Raw genomic sequence first — 22,075 nt, forward strand, 5'->3', positions numbered from 1 at the left:
TTGCAAAGAGAAAACAGAAGAGAAAGAAATCTTCCCCATCATCCTCAAACCGACGGGTCAGGGGTGGGAAGTTCCCAGGGGGCTGCCAATAACTAGGCAACTTTCTCCTCCTGACAGGCCCCTCTCCTATTGTAACACCCTCTGAGCCCCCAAGCACTGACATTTTGGGATTCCGGAACCTCAGGAGTTCCCTATCTGTACAATATGTACAGGGGACTCATCAGACCCAAGAGACGCACCATCTCTCTGAATAACACGAAATAAAACAGGAAATTCCAGAAGTAAGGTAACTTTACTCAGATAAAATGCAGATGGTAGCAGATAGAGGCCACAAGCTCATGGTATGCCATTCCAGAGGGCCCCTCACCCACAGAGGAGCCCCAGTAGGAAGGAGGCCCAGGCCCCATCCACACAACAAGCCCTGGTGAGGGGCTGTGACACACCCCCACTCCAGCCTCTGGTCACGGACACAGCCCATAGTGGGCACAGCATCATGATGGAATGGACTCTGCAGGCCACGCGTGGCTCCTGGGAACCCCCCAGCTCCTCCCTTCTCCTCCCAGCCTTTCCAGCTGTCTTCCCACCAGGAGGGCCCGGAGTTCACAGCGCGGAACATCTTCCACAGCATGGAACGTCTTCCAAGATCCCCTGTCTTTCTGTCTGGATGTAGGCAGGGGCCGGGGCTGGGGCAGAAGCCAAGGCAGGAACCGGAGATGGGGTCAAGCCAGGAGTTCTAGTCTAAGCAGGACCTAGACTGCAGCTAAGGCTAGGCTGGATTCTGTGCTAAGAAATGGCATAGAAACCTCCGGGCAGAGGCTGCGGCCCAACCTGCGGAGCACAGGACACAGCAGGTGATTTCTGCGCCCAGCACATAAGCTCTGGCCTTATCACATTTTCCTTCACTGGCCCTAGAATGAGCAAAGAGCTTGGGCGGATAGCCTGAGCCTCGGCCAGGGAGCAGGCTGGCCTCAAGGGAGCAGGTCAGCCCAGGAAGGGAGGGGTCTGCCCATGACCACGTGGGGTGTGGCCACGGTAGCTGGAGATTGGCAGCACCCATCCGTTCTCCCATCCCCAGGGAACTTTCTTCCAGCTTGCCAGGTGTGCCCCACTCCATCTCACCCAGACCCTCACAGCAGCGTGTCGGTGCGCTTGCTGCGCCACACCACCAAGCCAGCCATGGCGACAGTCAGAACAACAGGGATAATGATCAGCGGGATAAGAACCTCATCTGGGGGGTCCTCCAAGTGGACCTTGTCCATGGTGCAGTTGGAGAAGAACTGCCTGTGGATGCCGGTGATGAAGCCCTGGGCCAGGGGGTTGGGCCAGTAGCAGCCCACGATGTTGGCCTCCATCTCAGTGCAGTTGGTGAAACTCTCATAGTACCTGCAAAAGCAGAGGGAGTGAAAGCCAGGCTCTCGCCATCCCCCCTCACACCTGACCTGACCTGAGGCCAGGAAGATGGGTGGGGTGGTTTGGGTCCAGTCCCATTTGACCATGACTTGCTGCCTTTGAGGCCATGAGCTCCCAGGATCCAGGGTCTCAGCCCAGCTCCCCTGGACCTCCAAGCACTACCCAGGTCTGCCCAGAGGACACACCAAGCCACGCTTCTCCAGGGTCAAAGGGTGCCTGGATCACGGCCTTGGACCTGCAAAGTCTTCATCATCCAGGATACCCTAAGAGCCCAAGAGGAGGTTCTCTCTGAGGCCAGGGGCAAGCCACCTCCTGATCAAGTCAGCCTGCCCTCATGTGCCAGGTGGTGGCCAAGTGGGAGTCACACCTGTGAGCCCCAGTCCCTGCCTCTTCATCTCTCAGAAGTTGCCTCCTTCGCCCCATCTAACAGGATATGTGGAGCCCCCTTCTGTGGGTCCCCCCTGTCCATGAGATCAAAGATGGGAAGGGCACTCAGCAAACCACCCATGATGCTCCATGTCCACCCAGCATAGGCTCTGGACAGTCCTCATGCTGACCAAGGGCTATAGCCACAGAGACCCAGAAGTCAACTCAGCATAAAGGACTTCCCAGCCACCACCTGGTCCAATGGGCAGACTGTGGAGGTGATGACCTCCCTGTCATTGGGGTCTGCAAGGCCTAGAGTGGCAGCCACTCATTCAGGATGTTCTAGAAGAAGTTAGATGAACTCTTGCCCAGATGCCAGCCCCTCTGTCCAGGGCCAGCACTTCCCCACGCCTGTGCTGCATGAGGACAGATGCAGGAGTGTGAAGGGTCCTGCCTTGGCTTCCCCATGGGAAAGTAGCCCATCTCCTCCTTCCTGTGCTGTCCCAGGAGGGAGCCACTGATCCGGCCCATCAACAGGAAAGAGCTGCTTCCTGCATGGAACATTATCTGGGCATAGATTTCCCAAAGCATTAGAAAGCGGTGGGAAACGGGGACTCTGACCCACTCCACCCAGGGTTCTCCTGGTCTCCCAACCCCATGCCCCAGGAAGGGTCTGGTGAGCCAAGGTACAGTTACTCAGACCAACTCCTGACTGATCCAAGGCTGGCTCTCAGCACCTTAGAATGTAGGTCAGACACACACCTGTGCCTTTCCAGGTAGTGTCGGCAGAGAACAGCCAGAGCAAAAGGAACAGCCTCGAATCCAAGTACAGAGCTGTTGGCTATCCTGGGCCTCAGGCACGATGCAGCCCCTAAAACATGCCCAGGCTTTAGAGGCGCCTCAACAGCTAGGTCCATGGACAAACCCTCATCTCCCCTGACCTGCTTCTCCCACAGGGCCTCAGATTCAGTGGCCTGCTGTCCACCCCAACCCCCTGCCAGCGGATCCAGGAGCTGGGGAGCCATCTAACAGCACCATGCAACAGCCTTCACCTTCTGAAGTTCCCAGCATCTATGTGCGTGATGAGAATCACATGCGGTAACCTCTGTGCCTCCGAAGTCATTCCACTGAACTGCTACCCAGGAATGCCACCCCCAACAACCATCCCCAGGGCTGAGACGAGCCAGACAGACCCTGGAGAAGACCCTCTGTGGACAGCGAGTCTACAGAGCAAGAGGAGTGATGTGCAGCCCCAGAACTGTCCCAAGAGGAGGTGAGGCAGGGCTGAAAGCCCTGCTGTTCCCAAACCCTACTCCCAGCCAAAGCTAGGCCATATGGAGAAGCCCACGGAGCAGAGGTAATCCCAGAAGACAGCATGGACAGTGGCTCCAGGCCCAGGTTGCAGAGCCAACGTGACGGGGCCTCTCCAACTCCAGCTCAGCCGCTCACCATCTTTGTGATATGGGCCATGTCATTTAACCTCCCTGGACCTCAGTTTCCTTGTCTGTAAGTGGGTTTAATAACACTTACCCAATCAGGTGGCTGAGAGAACCAAATGAGTTGAGGTCCATGTGCCCCAGCAAGTGCCTGGCACAGAGCAGGTCATGGGGTGAGCCCACCCCAGCTGTTAGGTTTGGGGCAGAGCTGAGCACAGCACCCATCTCTGTGGATCCACGAAATCTGCATGTTTGTCACATTTCTAGAGAAGCCCACACTCAGTGCTTCTCTAGAAAACCAGGAACTATTTATGATTTATTCATCCCCTGGATAATCTGGGGCCTCCCCACTCCTCCTTCAGTCCGGCTCCCGAGAGCACTCTCTCTAAAAAAGATGCACCACGACCCAGGATGGGAAGGAGAGGAACCCAGTAGACTGGATGCCGGACAAACCCCCCAGTCAGACTCCCTCTCCCCCGACCCACCTCTGGGGGGTTTGCCCACCTTGCTTTAGGTTTCACCACCTGAGTGTGTGTTCCCAGGCAATACAGTGTTGCATCTGGAAATCCCCTAGCAATGCTCCTTAAATGGGTACAGAAGGAGCCCATTGCTGCTGTTGGAGGGAGGTTCCCCGAGAGTACACACTTTGGTTGCCCCGAGGGGCAATGAGACCCCTCCCCAGGGAAGGCCACAGGCAGACAGGCCATGGGCGAGTTTGGGGAATAGGGTCTTTGCAGCCATGACTCCTGATGGGACCGTCATGTGGACCAGTCCTACTGAGGGGAGCAAGCCACCTCTCCTCTAAGCTCACCAAGGCCCCCCCTGCTTCAGTGGGAACCAAAGCAGAACGAACATTCAGGGGAAAGAGAGGGGTGTCCTTCGTTCTTGACTGAGCTGGGTTACAGGGCATGGGCAGGCAGTCGCCGTGTCAGATAAGCATCGGGTGCCCTCCACGTGGGCCAGGCCACCTCCACCCAGTGCGTGCTGCCACGCTGGGGCACTGCCCTCGCTGAGGCTTCCCTCTCCTGCCTTGGCTCTGCTCCCCAAATCTCACAGCTTCCTTTGTCGTGGTTTGCTCCACATCTTGGTGCACAGCCGCCAGAGCTTGAGAAAGGTATGTGGGAATAAGATGCTGGAGATGCCACACATCTGACAGTATTTTCGTTTCTCTCTATTTAGTGGACAAATTGGCAGGAAATAGCACACTAGCCGAGAAATCACAGTCTGAAATTCTCAGGTCCTTGCATCCCACAGTCCTCGGTTTCCAGGGCTGCTGTAGGGGAGCCTGAAGGCCTCTGATCCCCTCATCTCCAACCTGGAGCTCATTTTTTTCCTCCTTTTGGATAGGTGTAGAAGTTTTCCTTTGTTTCTACAGCTCTGATATTCCAGGATCCATGCGGGACTTTTTCCTCCCTCGTGTCAGCACTGGGCAAGCCCTCGCCGGCTGCAAGCTCATGCCTTCAGCCCCTGGCAAGGGCCCTTTATCCCTCCATTCTTCTGTTCTCTTTCTAGAATTCCTACTATCTTGGTGTTACTGACTGGACTGACTACTGACCTCCTAATCGTCTTCTCTCTCTCTCCTATTCTGGGGAGATTTCCTCAACATCTCCCTTCCAATCTTTCTATTCCATTTCACTTCTGTCGCATCCTCCATTTCTAAGGCTCTTTCTTTGTTCTCATTCATCACATGAGAGATAGTTGTTTGCCCTCTGAAGATACCAGTTGTGACGTTTGGCGTTTTCTTCTTGGTGCATGGCCCCGGGGTTGCTTGGTTCCATCTCTCTGGTCTCTGTCCTTCAGGGTCAGAGCCTTAGATCAGATGTCCAGGGACCCCGCTTGGACACTTGTGACGGGGAGTAGGGACTGAGAGTTGATGAGACACTGGGACCCTGCAGAAAGGCTTGTTCCCAGAGCTTCCAGGAGTTGGTGGGGGGTCACTGCTTCTAGGTCCTTCCTCTTGGATGGTCTCACTCTTCAGAAAGGACAGCTCCAATCCTACCCTAGACCACCCTCCTGGACCCAGTGGCAAAAGACAATGCATGTCAGCCGCTTTCTCGAGCCTCCCTCTCTGGGACACTATGACACGTTCTCAATTACATGGGAAGGCCCAGAAACCCTGGTGTCGCCAGCTCCAAGAATACACCTCCAGTGTCCAGCTGGGGTGGAGGAGGGCTCTGGACACCTCACTGCTTCTCAGCCACTCTTGCCACTCTCTTGGGAGCTGGTGCTGCCAGCCGGGTCTCAGGAGGCCTCCGCAGTGTCAACCTGGCTGTTCCCAGCTCCCCTTTTCCAGCATCAGGTCTGACTTCACCAAGGGCGCTCAGTCAGTGGCTCTTGCCCACTCACTCGCTGACTCCTAAATGCCCATCGGGTTGCCTCCACTCCTGTCCTCCCAACCCAGGGCTGGACGTCTCTATTTAGTCTCTTTACTGAGGCTTTAGCAGGTTACAGAGAAGAGTGAGACCAGAAGCTAGAAGCTATGACCTCCTCCTCCCTGACTCCACCCCCACCTGTGGCTCCATTCCACGCCTGTGTCCAGGCTCACTGAGGACCAGGAGGAGCCTGCAAAACCCTTTCCTGTATCCCAGCACCCCTTCCCAGCAGACTCAGAATTCCGTTCCACTTGGTTCAGCAAGCAGTTCCCCCAGGCAGTGGGGCTGCAGATGTGACAGCCTCAAGGAGCCCCCATCTGCTGGGCCACCAGAATGGCCAGGGCCGGGGAGGCTTCCTGGGGCAGGGCCATGGTCAGTGTCTCTACAGAGGGCAGAGGCTGGGGTGCTAACATGCAAAAGCATGAGGCCAGCACAGTTTGGGTCTGGCAGCAGCCACCAGGGAGTGGCACAAGACTGCAAAGCCAGAGGTGGAGTGGGGTGGGGCAGAGGACTGTGAGGCCATGAGTGATTTCCAAGGAGGTAAAGAGATAAAAAAACTTGGGAAGCTTCTAGAACAAGGGGCCTTCCCTTCACTATGGGATGTTGTCCACAATTGCACCTGGTATAAACCATTGGAACCCAATTCCTGTAAGTCCTCTGACCACTAAGAACAGTTCCAGCCATGACTGGTGCTGTAAGAAAGACACACATAACAAGGTCCACCCAGCTCCAGCTGCAAGAAGAGGTGGAACACCTTCCAAGCAACGCATCCCCCAGGCCAGGGCACCCCCCGGGGTAGGGTAGCACCGGCCCCAGGCCAGGCCACTCCCAAACTGGACACTCCCTGGGCAGGGCACCCTCCAAGCAGAGCACCCCCCAGACAGGGCACCCCCAGGCCAGGGAACCCCTGAACTGGACACTCCCAGGGCATGGCACTAATCTGGAACAGGAGGAAAAGCAGGCATGGGGAGGATTCCCAAATAACAGAGGAAAGGGAGAAGCAGAGACACAGTGTAGAATTGCTATAACATCAGAGTGAGGATGCGGAATGGGGGATAGGAAGCTGGCAATGCGCTGTGGGTGTGGGGAGCACAAATGCCGCGGGCAGGGGTGGGGCACGGGTGGGGCCATGAGTGATGTGCCAGCGGGATGTGGGTGGGGTGGCCAGAACCAAGAGCCAAGGGCAGAGTGTGAATAGGGGCGTGGTTGGGGTCCTGGGCAAAGTGTGGGGCAGCACATGAAAGAGCTGTGGGCAGCCTACAGTGAGTTGTGGGTGGGGCATGGGTGAGGCCTTGGGTAGAGTGCGGTCGGGCTGCAGTCAGGCAGTGATTGGGCATTGGGCAGCCCTGTGGTCAGAGCAAATCCCACGCCCAGCAGTGGCACTCACACGATGAACTCGGACAGGTTGCACCACTTCCAGACGTCCACCTTGCCCATCATGTCTGCGAAAGCCTTCCCACACAGGGGCAGCCTCTCCAACAGGCCTGTCTCGTTGCAGCCGCCCGCTCTGGGACACCCACCTGGAGAGGGGACAGTCGTGAGAATTCCACTGCAGTTCACACTGGGGGTGCCAGGACAGGGGAGGCCCGAGGGGCCATAACTTGAGGACTCACTAGCAAAGCTCCATTTGCAAGCCTGAGACCTTTCCAGTGGGGTCCTCCACCCTCCACCCTGACCTACCTGTCAGTGCAGAAAGGAGGCTCCACACAGGGACCTGTCCTCAAGACAGGACAAGTCCACTTTTTCACTTTACCGCCTCACAGGCAGTGACACAGGGAGGCATCAGGCAGTGAGACCCTGGGCCAAACTCCTTGGGAGGTGGTGAGAGAGTCTCGGGCAGATCAGGGCTGGCAAAGAGGCTCCAGTTCCAGCTTAGGAGTCCCAGGAGCCTGGGAACATCCTGAGGACTCTAAGACCTGGGGACCATCCCAGTGCCTGCAGGGGTAGCAGAGGAGGGCTTCAGGCCAGTAGGGACCACCCCCTCCCGGTCAAAGCCCCCCTCCGATTCTGGGAAAAACCAGGGGCTGAGGCCACTGCAGGGACTCATATTGCCAGCAATGGGAATGAGTCCTTTGGACTTTCTCAGGGTCTGACACGAGCTGCTTGTCCCAGGATTTCCCCACTTCCCTTCCCAACCTCTGCCCACCAAAACATCCCCTCCCCTTCCACCTCATGCCTTTGCTCCACACATTTCCCCATGGGGGACATCCTCCCTCTCACTGAGTAGCGCCCCCTGCCCTTCAGGGGCTGTCTCCACGGTCATCTCATTTCCAGATGACAGGACCTCCCTGCTCCTAAACTTCCCCCACCTGACCTCTGCTTTGGCGCTCATCATATACTCAAGAGAGAGCCCAGGCATATGTGTCTGGGGTGTGTGTATGTGTGTGTGTGTGTGTGTGTGTGTGTGCATGTGCGCATGCACAGCCCTGCTGTCTGTGTCTTGGTGTGTGTGCATGTGTGTGTGTAGGTGCACAGCCCTGCCATCTATGTCTTAGTGTGTATGTGTATGTTTACATGTGCATGTGTGTACACAGCCCTGTCATCTGTGTTCCCGCGGCTGGTGCTGGGCTAGAGGAAATACCATGAAGAAGCAGACAAGAAAATGGTTCCAGATTGACAGGGGACAGACCTGGCTCACACCCACACTGCACTGGTTACCAGCTCAACCTCAGTTTCCCCATCCGCAAGATGAGGGATACAGGCCCCACCCACAAGGAGGTTGAGCTGGCTAACTTAGGTCTGAAATGCTTAGTGCCACCATCCAGGAATGTATCATTCATTCATTCCCTCAATAAGTCTTGGCTCAATGATAGGGAAAGCAGTGAGCATTTCAGAGTCTGATCTTCTTCCATGCGTGTGGCTTACCATGGGCACTGAGCAAGTGCTGAATAAGTCACTTTAATATGGAAATGGCACGTTTAGACAGGACCACCTTCTGGTGCAGTGACCTGCTCCACCAGACCACAGCACCCCAGACACTCCTCAAGAGGCATAGCCTGCTTAATCCTAACATTAGGGAAGACCCTGGGAGCCCCTTGGTTGAACAAGGGCCTGACGCCAGCAAAAGGGAGTGGCTTGTCTGAGGCCAAAGGAAGGCTGGAGGGGTCCAGATCCCAGGGTTAAGGGAACTGGCATGCTCAGCCCACCCCCACCTGCAGCAGGACACCTGGAGCACATACGGAGGACAGGTGTTAACTGGAAGCCCACAGAGGAGAACACAAAAGGGCTTGCCAGCTGTTCAGGGTCATGGGTTCCCAGACTCAAGGCACCTTCTTCCTTTTGTGACTGCCCAAACCTATACCTCAGAATACAGGCTGACAGCACTGAGAAGGGCCCCTGGGGGTCACAGCTGGTAAAGTTGGATAGGGGACTCGCAGGTCCCAGAAGCCTGTGTGGGCACTCGCACCTCCCCTTCTGTCCATGCAAGCTTCCCCAGGACCCAGGGCATCTTGAGGCCCCAGGGAACCCCGGGGATGGGAAGCACACAGACTATGGCTCAGTGGTCGGCCCGCTGCCATGTGTAAGCAGATGGCAAGGACACAGGCTGGGTGAAGTTCCCACCACGGCCCCTGGACACAGGGTCAGTGACTGGCTCTCCCAGAACAGGTCTTTCAGGGCCTTCTGGCCACTCTGCATGGTTTTCAGCACCTGGAATGTCCCTGACCCCCACATTCACTTGTCTCATCAGCACAGCTGCAGGCCTGGCTTCTCTGAAAGGCCACATACCCCACTTAGGGCCCTGGTCCCCTGAGTGAGCCTCTGGGGCGCTCACATCTCTTCACAGAAGGGCCATGTGCTCATGTGGTCATTCTGTATCTGTCCCATCCCTGCATGTAGCACAGGTCCCCCACATGGTCCCACAGGGTCTGCACATGGAGATGGTGGCTCAGTACCCACTGTCAACCCAGTGAATTTTATCCAAAGATTAGCAAAACATGCTGGACCACCGCTGTCATGTGTTGCGAACTGTGTTGGATCCTTGGACAAGGGGAAAGGGAGAGGATCTGGTTCCTGTCTTCAGAGGACCTGCCATGTGGGGTCCAGGGGGCAAGAGGAAGACATAGGGATCTCAGTCCAACTAGGGGAGTGATTGAAGATACAGCATATAATAGATGGGGCAGAATCCAGGACAGAGTGTCAGGAAGTCTTACCAAGATGCACAGGCCACACAGGGGCTGCGTGTACAGGCAGCCACAGTCAGAAGGAGACCTGAGCTCCGATGTCAGTGGCAGGAAGGGGGCATGACCAGGGCTGCATTAGGGCCACTGAAGGGGATGGTGCAGTAGCTATCGGGGGCTAAAAAATGCACAGGCCCCATCAGGATCATCTAAGAGGACTTGAGCTGCCCAGGTAGCAGGAGGAGCATGGAGCAGGATGGGTCCAGGTGCCCAAAGCAACACGGCTTCAGCAAATACCAGTCAATGGCCCAGAGACGGGCCAAGAACAGCAGCCAGTGTGGGGACAGTGGCCAGTCGCACACCTGAGGGCTTGCTGAGGCCAGGGGAGTCAGGAGGTCCCTGAGGACCCAGCCTGTACTTTCCCTGGCCCCTAAGCCCCATCACCTGTCCCAGGCATCACAGGAGCCCCCAAGGGCACTATAACAGCCACTACACAGATAGGGAGGCTGATGCCCAGAAAGGTCTCCCAGGGTCACACAGCTCTGGGGTAGTCATCTGTGCATGCCGGCCTGCTGTCTTCACCCACAGCACCCAAGACCGTCCTGGCTCACTCCTCCAGCCAAAGCAAGGTGCTCCTCATCCTGTCTGCTCTCATTGGGCCTTGTCCACTTCCTCAGCTGGGAGTGCCCACTCCCATCTCCCTAGGAGGAAATCCACAGCCTCCACCAACACCCCCACCTCACCCCTCTCCTCGGCGGCTGGGCCCCACTGCGCCCCTGCTGTCGAGACTCTGCTATGTGCATCTCCCCTCCTCCCAGCTCAGGCCTGGTGTCAGGAGGTCCACAGCAGCATTTGTGCCATGAATGCGAGGACCCCAGGATGGTAGCCGTTGAAGCAGTGTGAGCAGTGTGGGCAAAGAAGCTGACAGTCCCCAAGGGAAAGCAGGTGCCCTGGACAATCAACCCCGCTCCTTGCGGTCCTCCCCACACTATCAGAAGTGGCAGAAGCCTACAGAGGCTAGCTTTCCCACAGTGGGCAGTCAGCTCCGTGCTGGGGTTTCCTCCGCTTCCCAAAGCCCATGAGGGCTCACTGGGCACTAGGAAACTTGGGGGTGAAAACCACTGCCCACCACCTCCTGCTCAGCCATCCACAGACACAGCTGGGACCTCACAGGGACAAGCCCACTTGGCCCCCAGCCACCTCAGGGCATGTGTCCTTCCTTCCATAAAAGCGATGTTAGAGAGGCCACACCTTCACCCAAAATCCCACAGTTTGTTAGCGACAGCCTGGACAATAGCCCAGGGTCCTGACACCCGGGCACCACCCACAGCTTCTGATGGACACCACTTGCGGTGGTTTCTGTAAAAGCCTTATACAAGCCTCACTATATCCTTGTAGAGAAGATAAGCAGACACACGTCCATGTCCAGTCATATGGCAGATGTCTGGACAAACTTTCTACTGAAAACAACTGAAAGCCTGGATAAAGTATAAACAATACATTCATAAAATCATCAAGGAGCTGACAAGATGGCAAGAAATTATCAAGCTAAAGACGAGATGGAGCAGAACCCAGGGGGCCATGGATTTGTTGCCCTGGAGGCATCTTCCCAGCCTGGAAAACTGGGGGTGGATAAAGGCCAAGATGAGAAGTCCAATGAAAGGCCCCATAAACTGACATTCAGAGGCAGGTGAACCAGAAATAACTCTTCACCCTCAGCCAACTAGGAGGAATGGGACCTGGCACTGAGCAGGGAGGGGGACCCCTCTCTGAGAGGTCATAAGCACAGGCTGACCTTCTTGTGGATTCATAGCCCAAATTCACATGACCCGGATGGACCCAGGGAAACCCCAAGTTTAAACTGATCACCATGGACAGGCCCCCGCAGAAGCAAATAAGCCCAAACCCTCTCTAGAGGGGGGCACCATCATTGCAGCCCTCAGAAAACTGCCATCATTAACTTGTTGTAAGTTGTAAGTTGTACAACTTTGTTCTTTGTTTTTTTTTTGAGACGGAGTTCACTCTTGTTGCCCAGGCTGGAGTGCAATGGCGTGATCTCAGCTCGCTGCAACTTCCACCTCCCGGGTTCAAGCAATTCTCCTGTCTCAGCCTCCCAAGTAGCTGGGATTACAGGCATGCGCCACCACGCCCGGCTAATTTTGTATTTTCAGTAGAGACGGGGTTTCTCCAAGTTGGTCAGGCTGGTCTCGAACTCCTGACCTCAGGTGATCCACCCACCTCAGCCTCCCAAAGTGCTAGGATTACAGGTTTGAGCCACCACGCCTGGCCAACTTTGTTCTTTTTCATGATTGTTTTGGCTATTTTGTGTCCCTTGCTTTTCCATAGAAACTTTAGGATCAGCTCATCAATTACTGCAATGGGCCAGCTGCGATTTTGATAGGGATTGCATTGAGTTTGTATATCACTTTAGGTAGTACTGACATCTTAACAATTAAGTGTTCCAATGTGTTAACATAGGATGTCTTTCTATACCAATCTTACAACTTACAACATGGCAACAGTAATCAAGATAGCATGGTACTGGCATAAGGTTAGATAAATAGACCAATGGAATAGAATTCAGAATCCAGGAATACACCCTCACACTTATGATAAATTGATTTTCCACAAAGGTACTAAAACAATTCACCAGGGAAAGAATACTCTTTTCAACAAATTGTACTGGGACAACTGGATATACACTTGCAAAAGAATAAAGTCGGACCCTTCTCACCTCATACACGAAAATTAACTCAAAATGGATCACAGACCTACATGTAGAGCTAAATTATAAAACTCTTAGACCACCCAGCTATTCGGGAGGCTGAGGCACAAGAATCACTTGAACCTGGGAGGCGGAGGTTGCAGCGAGCTGAGATTGTGCCACTGCACTCCAGTCTGGGCAACAAAGCAAGCCTCTGTCTCAAAAAATAAATAAATAAAAATATAAATGAATAAATAAAACTTTTAGAAAAACACAGGAGAAAATCTTTGTGCCCTTGTGTGAGAAAAAGTCTTCTTATACATAACACCAAAAGCCCAAGAAACAAAAGAAAAATAGATAAATTAGACATATCAAATTTTAAAACTTCTGTACTTCAAAGGATAGCATCAAGAGAGTGAAAAGACAACACACAGAATGAAAGAAAATATACGCAAGTTGTATATCTGACAAAAGACTTGTATCCAGGTTGCATAAAGAATTCTTACAACTCCATAATAAAGGGAAAAATAAACCAATTTAAAATGGGCAAAGGATATGAATAGTCATTTCTACAAAAATATATACAAATGATCAATAAGCACATGAAAAGACAATCAACATCATTAACCATCAGGGAAATGCAAATCAAACCACAGTCAGATACCACTCACACCCACCAGAACGGCCATCATCAAAAAGGCAGTCAGACGTGATAGCACACACTTGTAACCCCAGCCACTTGGGAGGTTGAAGTGGGAGGATGGCTTGAGGAGTCTGGGGTTGCAATGAGCTATGATTGCACCACTGCACTCCAGACTGGGCAACAGAATGAGACCCTGTATCAAAAAAAAAAAAAAAGTGTCAGTGAGGACATGCAGAAATTGGAACCCTTATATACTACTGCTGATTGGAATGTGAAATGAAGCAGTCACGTTGGAAACTAGTCTAGCAGTTTCTCAAAATGTTAAACATAGAGTTACCATATGACTACACAGTTCCACTCCTAAATTTATACCGCACATGTTCGCACAAAAATTTTTACATGAAGGTTCATAACGGCATTATTCATAATAGCCAAAAGATGAAACAATGTCTATCAGCTGATGAATGGCTAGAATGTGCCATATCCATGGGATACAATATTATTTGTACATAAGAGTGAAGTGCTAATACATACTACAATATGAATGAACCTTAAAAACATTCTGCTGTGAGAGAAGCCAGTCACAAAATCTCACATATTATATGATGCCATTTACACTAAATGTGCAGAATAAGCAAATCTAGAGACAGAAAACATATTAGTGATTCCTTAAGGCTAAGGGGGTTGGAGGAAATAGGGAGTGACTGGTAATGGGTAGGGGGTTTATTTCTGTGGTGACAACAACGTTCTATAATTGATTATAGTGATAGTTGCAAAATTCTAGGAGTGTACTAAAAAATATTGATGTATACTTTAAATGGGTGAATTGTGGGGCATGTGAATTATATCTCAATAATGCTGGCTTTTTAAGGCATAATAAAAACTTTTTCAAACATATAAAAGGTGAAAGGAAATATCACCCACACACCCAAACTACAAGTAATGTTTAGGATGTCATTCAGGGACAAGGGAAGCCTATCGGAAGCCAATATGGACCTATGCAAAGGAATGGAGGACATCAGAAATTTTCACTATGTAAGTAAATATATAGAATTTTTCTCAATGTTTAAATTCTGTAAAAGATAATAATCATGTATTGTGAGATTTATAACTTTGGTTTAAGTAAAACTTATGACAGCAATGGCACAAAGTTCAGGCGGGGAGAAATGGCAGGTTCTTAGGCTATCAGTGTAATGTCACCTGAAGATAGACTGATAAGTTAAAGATGTATACCATAAACCCTGAACCAACCACTGGAGTAACAACAACAACAAAAAATTACATCCAATTAGCAAGGATGGAGGAGGAGGAGAAGGGCAAGAGGAAGAAGAAATGGAGTAATAATAATAAACACTAAGTCCAAAAGAAGGCAGAAAAGGAGAAAAGGAAGGAAAAGAATTGATGGTATAATGGTAAATTTAAATCTAACCATATCAATAATCAGACTGAAAGTAAATGGTCTAAGCACTTCAACTAAGAAGCAAAGATTGTCAAATAAGAACAAACAGTAAGGCCCAACGGTAGGCTGCCAACAAGAATCCAACTTTAAATGAAAAGACTCAAATATGTTCAAAATAAAAGAGTGGGAAAAGATACATCTTGCTACCACTAATCAAAAGAAAGATGGAGTGGCTATATTAATATCAGACAAAGTATGTTTGGAAGCAAAAAATATCACTAAAGAGGGTCTTTTCAATACAATAAAGGGTTTGATTCATCAAGATGACATAGCAATCCTAAACATTTATGCACCTAATAACAGCATCAAAACACACAAGGCAAAAACAGAACTACAAGAAGAAAATGACAAATCCACAATTTCACAATTACAATTGGAGAATTCTTTTTTTTTCTTTTGAGACAAGGTCTCACTCTGTCACCGCCTCCTGAGTAGCTGGGACCACAGGCATGTGCCACCACACTCAGCTAATTTTTTTGTTGTTGTTATTTGTACAGACAAGATCTCATATCACCCAGGCTAGGCTCCAGCGGTCCCTTGCCTTGGCCTCCCAAAGTGCTGGAATTACAGGCATGAGCCACCGCACCCAGGAGATAGTTGGAGAATACTCCTCTCTCAATAATTTACAGAACAAGTAGATAAAAATCAGGAAGCTATTAGAAAACATGAACAGCAGAGGAACAGAGGTGTCCAGGGCACAGGCAGGAGCACAGTGGAGCTGGGTATACTGTGTGTGGAGGGGTGGGGTACACACCTTTTTGGGTGTAAAGGAAAGAAGTGACTTTGGAAAGGTAGACCTAGAGCGAGGTTGGAGCAGGATGTACAGGTCTTCAGAGTTTATTTAAAGTCTAATAGAAAGGCAGAAGTGGGTTTTCAGTCACAGTACTCTCCCACTTAACCCAAACAGGCCCTCAGGCTTCACATCATGGAATCCTGGGCAAGCACCAGCCAGGAGTGAAGCCGGTGTCCCTTCAAGAGAAGCCTGTACCATCTCTGCAGGAAGGGAGGCCTATGTCCTTCTGAAGCTTGACCATGCCACCCTCCAGATGCCCCACAGGTACATCTGCCAGAAGGCAGAGACCTCATCCCATTTAGTTTCTGATTTGCTGTGTAACTCCAAACCGGGCCCTTCACCTTTCTGGACCTTTGTCTCCCCATTTGTAAAAAAGAGTGATTCTGATTCTGTGTGTTTTCATTGGTTAATAATTGTGCACCTACAAAATCTCTGTCAAGGTTAGTCTCCATCGGGCCCCAACTTCCTATTCCCACCACTGCTGACCCCAGCCTCCAGCTTGTCCCAGCCATGAGCTGCTGCTCCAGGACCCTCTGGCTGCTGGCAGCACCTGCCCCTCCTCCTCCACAATCAGACTGTCCCCCATCACCACAGCCTCCTTCCTGGACACCAGCAGCTCTCACTTCTGTGGGTCCCAAGCTGTTGACCCCAGGTTCTCTTGTAGCACAGCTCTAGACTCTGAAGTGCTTTGAAGGAACCAATGAGTAATAAGAGACTCAAAAGTGAAACCATTCTTCTATGAGGCTGGTGGGGACCACCATTCATGAACCCACCCAGAAAGCCCTGAGGCTTGGGGGCTCTATCCCTAGTTCCTCTGAGCACTGTCATCTTTCAGGACAGCCACCAGAGATAGGACAGACCCAGCAGAGTCAACTGTACAATAGGCTCACCCAGGCCACAGCCCAGGCCTATTGCATGGGAGCCTCCGGAGTGTGAAACCGAGAATTCATGTTTGTTAAAACCCCCAAGTGATTCTGACGTAGGGTCAAGTCCGGGATTGAGAGATGGAAAGCAATGTGTCTCCACTCAGATGTGCAGACCATCACCTGAAGACCTCAAACAACGTAGATTCCAGTCCAGCAGGCTTGGAGGCCAAAGCACTCCTCTCTGCAAGCCCATTCTGCAGGTCCGAGGACCACACTCCAAGGAGTAAGGGCATGGGGGATGGAAGAGCAGCAAGCAGGAGCCAGGAGGCTCTAGGTGCTCACCTTGGCTCTGCCCCTGACCCTGACACTCACTCACTTGCCCCCCTGAGCCTCAGTGTACCCATTCAGAAATGGAACCAGTGGCACCTACCTGGCAGACCCTTGCCACATTTCTCTTTCCCTTCAGCCTGGCTCTCCATCTCCCTCAGTATTGACCAGTGCTCCCTGAATGCCCTGTTCTAAGTGTGGCCCAACCCACCAAGCCCTACAACAGCCAGACAGGGTAGGTACTTCAAGACTGAAACTCTGTGGCAGGGTGGGTCAGCTGCCTGCTCAATGAGACACGGCAGGGGAGTCAAGGTTCAAAGCCGGGGCATCTGCCCACAGAGTTGTCTCCAGGTGGCACGTCACCATTGCCTCAGACTGACGCCCTCACTTCAATTCCCACCCTTGGTCTGCCAAGCAGGGCTTCATCCAAGGCTCACCTCCTTGCCCTGAGGGCTCCTGGCTAGAGTGGCCACACTTAGCCCTGGCCCCCAACCCCCACCTTCCTTTCCTTCTCTCCCAGTGGGCATTTCCAAGCCCCATGCCAAGCCTGGGCTCTGCATCAGATTCTGGAGTACAGGTCAGCATCGATTCTGGGAAGGGCCTGAAAAACATCATGCCCTCTTCATCACCTCCCTCGGTTTAGAGATGGGGCGATGGAGGCCCAAAAGAAAGCAACTTTCCCAAGGCCTCCTTCTGCCACCCTGCTCAGCGGCACCTGCCTGCAGGTGAAAAGACAGCCCTGGCATAAGTGACCAAGGGATGCAAGCCCCAGGGACCACGTGGAGCCAGACGAGAACTAAGGCCTGTGCACCTCCACCCTAAAGCTGCCCCTGCCTTGGACTCTGAAGGTTCACCTAGCTGCTCTCCACATCCAGCTACTGTCCTCATCCCTGGGCCTGGCGTCATTCCCTAACAGATTATCTCAGAACCCTTGGGTGGGTCTCCTGAGCTCGGCCCACCATCCCAGTGGGCACGAGCCAGGCTAGCCCCACCCTGTCCCTCCTGGCCAGCGCCCACACCTGCAGCCTGGTCCACCTGGACCCCTAGGTCTGAATCTGAACCCCTAGACCTGGACCCCTTGGCCTTGTGCCCCCTCAGCGTGCTCTGACTGTCACCTATCAGACCAAGACCCAGCCCAGTTCTTCTTCCTCCTCCGCCTCCCTCTCCTTCCCCTTCTTTCTTTCTTCCTCCTTCCCCCGTCCTCTTTACCCTCCTCTCCATCCCCTGTTTCCTCTCCCCTCCTTCCTTCCTCCTCATCCTGGAAGTTAGAACAAATCTGAACCACTGCCTTCTCCCCCCAAGCCCATTCCTAGCAGGTATTTGCCGCAGCCAGCCCAAGTGTGGCTGTTCCTACAGCCCACCTCCCTATACAGGGCCTGCATCTGCCGCATTTTCACATTAACCATGATGCTCTGAAACACAGCTCTGGGACAAGGTCCTGGTAAGTATCCATTACCCTCTGGCAACTATTATTCTCCCTGAGCCCCTGATCTCCCCCTCTGAGCCAGGCAAAGATAGCATCAATTCCACACCACCCCCAGTGCCAGGGCATTGCCCAGCCCCTCCCCCAGGACTCTACAAACACGCACCCAGGTGGCATAGCTATCTAAAGAGAAGGAGGGGTCCCTGACAACATGCCCCTCCCTGAATCTCTGCATGCCCCAAATCTCTGCATACCCCAGAACCTCCACATGCCCCATGGCAAGGACCTGGCCTGGGCAGATTGTAAATGTGCCTTTGAGGACCACAGGCCATCCTCAGGCAGGTGTTCTGAGATAACTTCTCTGCCCATGGAGGTGCTATGAGGATGCCTGTGACAGCGCCAGCCCTGGGCCTGCACAAGGCAGGCACCCTGAGAGACCAAGTGTCCTCCCAGGAAGCTCATTTCTAGTGCACATGAGGCTTGAGGGGCTCCCAGCAAAACCTGACAACCCACCCAATGTTAGAACAATGGTGTAAAGACAGATTCCTGGCAACACCACAAAAGAGGGTCATTGCCAATCAAGCTACTGGCTGCATTAGTAAAGGTCACAGGAACTGAATCAAAATAGAAATCCATTTTGGTTGGTTTCATTGGGAGACAAAGAACATGCCGGCCTGTGTTTCTTTTGTCTCAGGGACTTCCAGACGCCGAGAGATGATAAACAGCCAAACAGATGCACTTCCGCGAGAAAGGGCTTTTGTGGCTAGTCATTTGGAAATGAAACGCAGGCGCTCTCCCCATCCTTAACAGAAAGAGCATCGATCAGACTGGCAAGTGGCTGCCATGGGCCATGGTCAGTCGACCTTGGGAGGCTGTGGATTCTGGGTGGTTCTGCCCCTGTTCTCTGTGGTTGGGCAACTTCCTCTCAACCCTCCAGACTTCTGTTTCCTTATGAAGAGTAGGTAAGAGCATGGAGGTCAGATAACCTCCAAGGAACCTCCAGTGCCAAAAATCTATGGGCCTCTTCTTGGCCAATCACCACCATCAAGTCTTCTTTTTTTTTTTTTTTTTTTGACAGAATCTCGCTTTGTCACCAGGCTGGAGTGCAATGGCACAATCTCGGCTCACTGCAATCTCCGCCTCCCAGGTTCAAGTGATTCCCCTGTCTCAGCCTCCCGAGTAGCTGAGACTACAGGCATGCATCACCACACCCAGCTAATTTTTTGTATTTTTAGTAGAGATGGGGTTTCACCATGTTGGCCAGGATGGTCTCAAACTCCTGACCTCGTGATCTGCTCGGCCTCCCAAAGTGCTGAGATTACAGGCGTGAGCCACTGCCCCCGGCCTGCCACCTCCAAGTCTTTAATTCACCAGAGTTACTGCTATCCAACCACGGCCCTTGGGCCCACTTGATTCAGCAGAATCAATGTGACCACAGGTAACATGGTAGCAGGACATCATTTAGTGATAAAAATGGTGGTACCATGTTCACATGCTTGCACACACAGGCACACACACTATGGTGCTCCATCTTTGGGTGCTGTGAGTGAGCCTCATGAGGCCCAGTGCAGTCACTGGTGGGTGCCTTCCTACACCTCCCCTTGTTTAAGCATGAATCCTTCCACCCCACAATCCCATGCCCAACACAAGACGATAAAGACTAAACTGAATGGAATCAAACTGACGGTCTCAGCAGCCCTTTGCAGGTTGCTACTATTACATCTACATTGCAGCTGGGAAACTGAGGCCAGTGAGTGCTTTGTAATCTTGGGATCATGATCGGGATTTTCACCCAGACCAAAAGAGTCCAGTCAAGGGCTGGACTACTGGCTGCATTAGTAAAAGTCGCAGGAACTGAATCAAAATAGAAAACAGCAAAGCATCCTGCTGAGTAGACAACTGCTGAACTTTGCATCCCCACAGCCCTGCACAGCATCAAATGCTTTCTGGAAAAAGGTTTGGAATTCTCAAAGAAGCCCCAGAGGTCAGCACCCTCCCTGCTGGTCCCCCTGAGCCAGTCCTCACTCAAGAGGAACCCACCCAGCTCCTTCCTTCCAGATACAGCAGCATCCAGGGCAGATGTGGGCTCCAGTCCCACCTCTGACACATCAGCCTGGAACCATGAGCAAGTTTTACCTCTCTCTGAATCTCACTCTGGCCAGGCAAACACTGGGAGGGTCTGCTGAGAAGCTGGGCCTGGTCTCCATTCTGGCCAGGGAGCATGAACCCATGTCCCATTGGAGGGGGACAGTCAGGACCAACACAACAAGACAAAGAAGTGACCCTCAGGAACTGGGTCCACGAGAGACAGGATTATTAAGAGGAGGGATTCTGTGCAGGCGGAAGCCTGTGGTCCTTCTCAATTCCATACTGGAGATGGTCAGGAAAGCCTCAGCTTCTCCCAGAATGAATTCAGAGGACCTTCCTTCCATTATAGTGACCAAGATCTCCACCTGAGGGGAGCTCACTGGAAGTTTGCTGAAATCCCAAATCAGCATGCTCCTGATTGCCACGCACCTTTGCACTTCAACACAAAATGAACCACGTCCTAGGCTCCAGCCCTGGAACACCAAATGAAGCCACACATGTTCTGCACACCAAGACCTCTTCAATGGAAGGAAAATGAACACTGAGTTTGGTCCACCCTTTTCCCACCTCCCTTACCAAATCCCAAATCATCAAAACAGGCCCAACGCTGCATCTTACAGTCAGGGAAACTGGGGACCACCAGACCAGGGCCCTCCCTCACCAGTGTCCCCCCAGAACTGGCCAGGCTCAGTCGCCACTTAGTGGACTCCAGCCCTCAGCAAGCACTCTTCCCCAACAGCCCTTACACACATTCTCTCTCTCTCTCTCTCCCCCCCCCACCTCTCTCTCTCACTTTCTCTTGGATAATTTCTTTAGTAAGGTAGTTCAAAATAAGCTTTTAGTTTAATCTGTTTCCATTTTGTGAGCAACGGTTCTCCCCAGAGTCCTGATTTATTGCGGAAGAAGACATTAGGAGAGGATGGCTCAGAGAGTCGCCCCGCTTCCCCTGTCAGCCAGTTCCAAGACACACACAAGCGTCCACACACTGACGGGCCCTGGGAGGACCAGCTACGCAGTCCGGAGTCCACCCGCCCACGCCCCTGTGAGTGGTGGGCAGGCACTCAATGCCAGGACAGGGAGCTCACTACCTCACCGACAACCCATCCTAGGGGGAAGGGGGAAGGAGCCAGACCCGGTCCGCCTCCTCTCTCGCCCACCCTGAGGCGACCCCAGAACTGGGGCGTGGGGGGACATCACAACTAGGAGGAGCGGGGACTGCCGGACCCCGCCGGCAGAAGAGCCCGGAGGGGACCCTGTGCCTCCCTTGCCCGCCAGAGTTCTTTGCCTTCAGCTTCTCCCGGGTGAACCCTCCCGCAGAGCCTGGGGAGCCTGCCAGGGTCGCTGTGCGCCCCTCCCGAGCTCAGGGGGAAAGGAAGGACTGCGGCGCAGGTGCAGGAAGGCGCGGGTCCACGCGGGTCCGATGAACTCCGGGAAGTGGGGGCGCCTCCGGTGCGGGCCGACGCCCCCTTACCGCAGAGCAGCAGCAGCAGCGGGAGAAGTTGCGGGCGCCGCCGCGCTCCAGTCTCCATGGCTGGCCGGCCGCGGCTGGGTCACGCTTGGTCCGGCTGGGGGTGCAACCGGGGACGCCCGGATGGGGTTGGGGTGGGGCGGGGCCTCAGGGAGTCCGCCCCCAGGCCGCACCCCCCAGACCACGCCTCCAGCCGTGCCCGTTACCTCCAGATGTGGGGTGCAGGCCTTGCAGGCGCGCCAGGTGGGAGGGACAGGGGGCGGCTGGAGTCTGGGCTGGAATCTCAGCGGGGGTGAGAGTGGGGTGAGGGCTGGGTTTCGAGCTGGGGACTAGCTGGGGTAAGGTGGGGTGCCGGCTCTGAGGGCGGGACTGGGGTGCTGAGCTGCAAAGGAGCGTTTTGGGAGCAGACTGCAGGGGCAGGCTGGGAGGTGAGCTGGAGTGAGAGTGGGGGCCGGCTAATGGTAGGCTGGGCTGCAGGCTGGAAGGACTTGGGGAACTTCCGTCCAGGCTGGGGGCAGAGTGTGGGGGTAGACCGGGGAGGGAGCTGAGGTGTGGATGAAGCGCGGACTGATGATGGCCTAGAGGAGGCTGCGGGTAGACTG

General features: G+C 53.2%; 1 protein-coding gene across 4 annotated transcripts; it reads right to left on the reverse strand.

Annotated features, from left to right (window-relative positions):
* Nucleotides 1-273: 273 nt before the first annotated feature.
* Nucleotides 274-21,596, reverse strand: RAMP3 (receptor activity modifying protein 3). Of its 4 annotated transcripts, XM_077994707.1 has the most exons (5): nt 21,477-21,572; nt 13,084-13,242; nt 6,972-7,104; nt 1,224-1,383; nt 274-828 (listed from the first exon to the last, which is right to left on the reverse strand). In XM_077994707.1, the coding sequence occupies exons 1-5, from the start codon at nt 21,532-21,534 to the stop codon at nt 784-786; spliced, it is 555 nt and encodes a 184-aa protein (XP_077850833.1). In that variant the 5' UTR covers nt 21,535-21,572; the 3' UTR covers nt 274-783.
* Between the last annotated feature and the right edge of the window lie 479 nt (nt 21,597-22,075).

Source organism: Macaca mulatta, chromosome 3, assembly GCF_049350105.2.
Source record: "Macaca mulatta isolate MMU2019108-1 chromosome 3, T2T-MMU8v2.0, whole genome shotgun sequence".
Taxonomy (NCBI): domain Eukaryota; kingdom Metazoa; phylum Chordata; class Mammalia; order Primates; family Cercopithecidae; genus Macaca; species Macaca mulatta.

Bases quoted from the DNA above. Each gene is read 5' to 3' on its own strand.
- RAMP3 (XM_077994706.1), bottom strand. From the start codon at position 21,534: ATGGAGACTGGAGCGCGGCGGCGCCCGCAACTTCTCCCGCTGCTGCTG. The intron at 7,105-13,083 runs GTGGGTGTGAGT...TCCCCTCTCCAG, and splicing joins TTTTGATGATGGCCGTTCTG to GTGGGTGTCCCAGAGCGGGC. The intron at 1,384-6,971 runs GTGAGTGCCACT...CTGCTTTTGCAG, and splicing joins AACCTGTCCGAGTTCATCGT to GTACTATGAGAGTTTCACCA.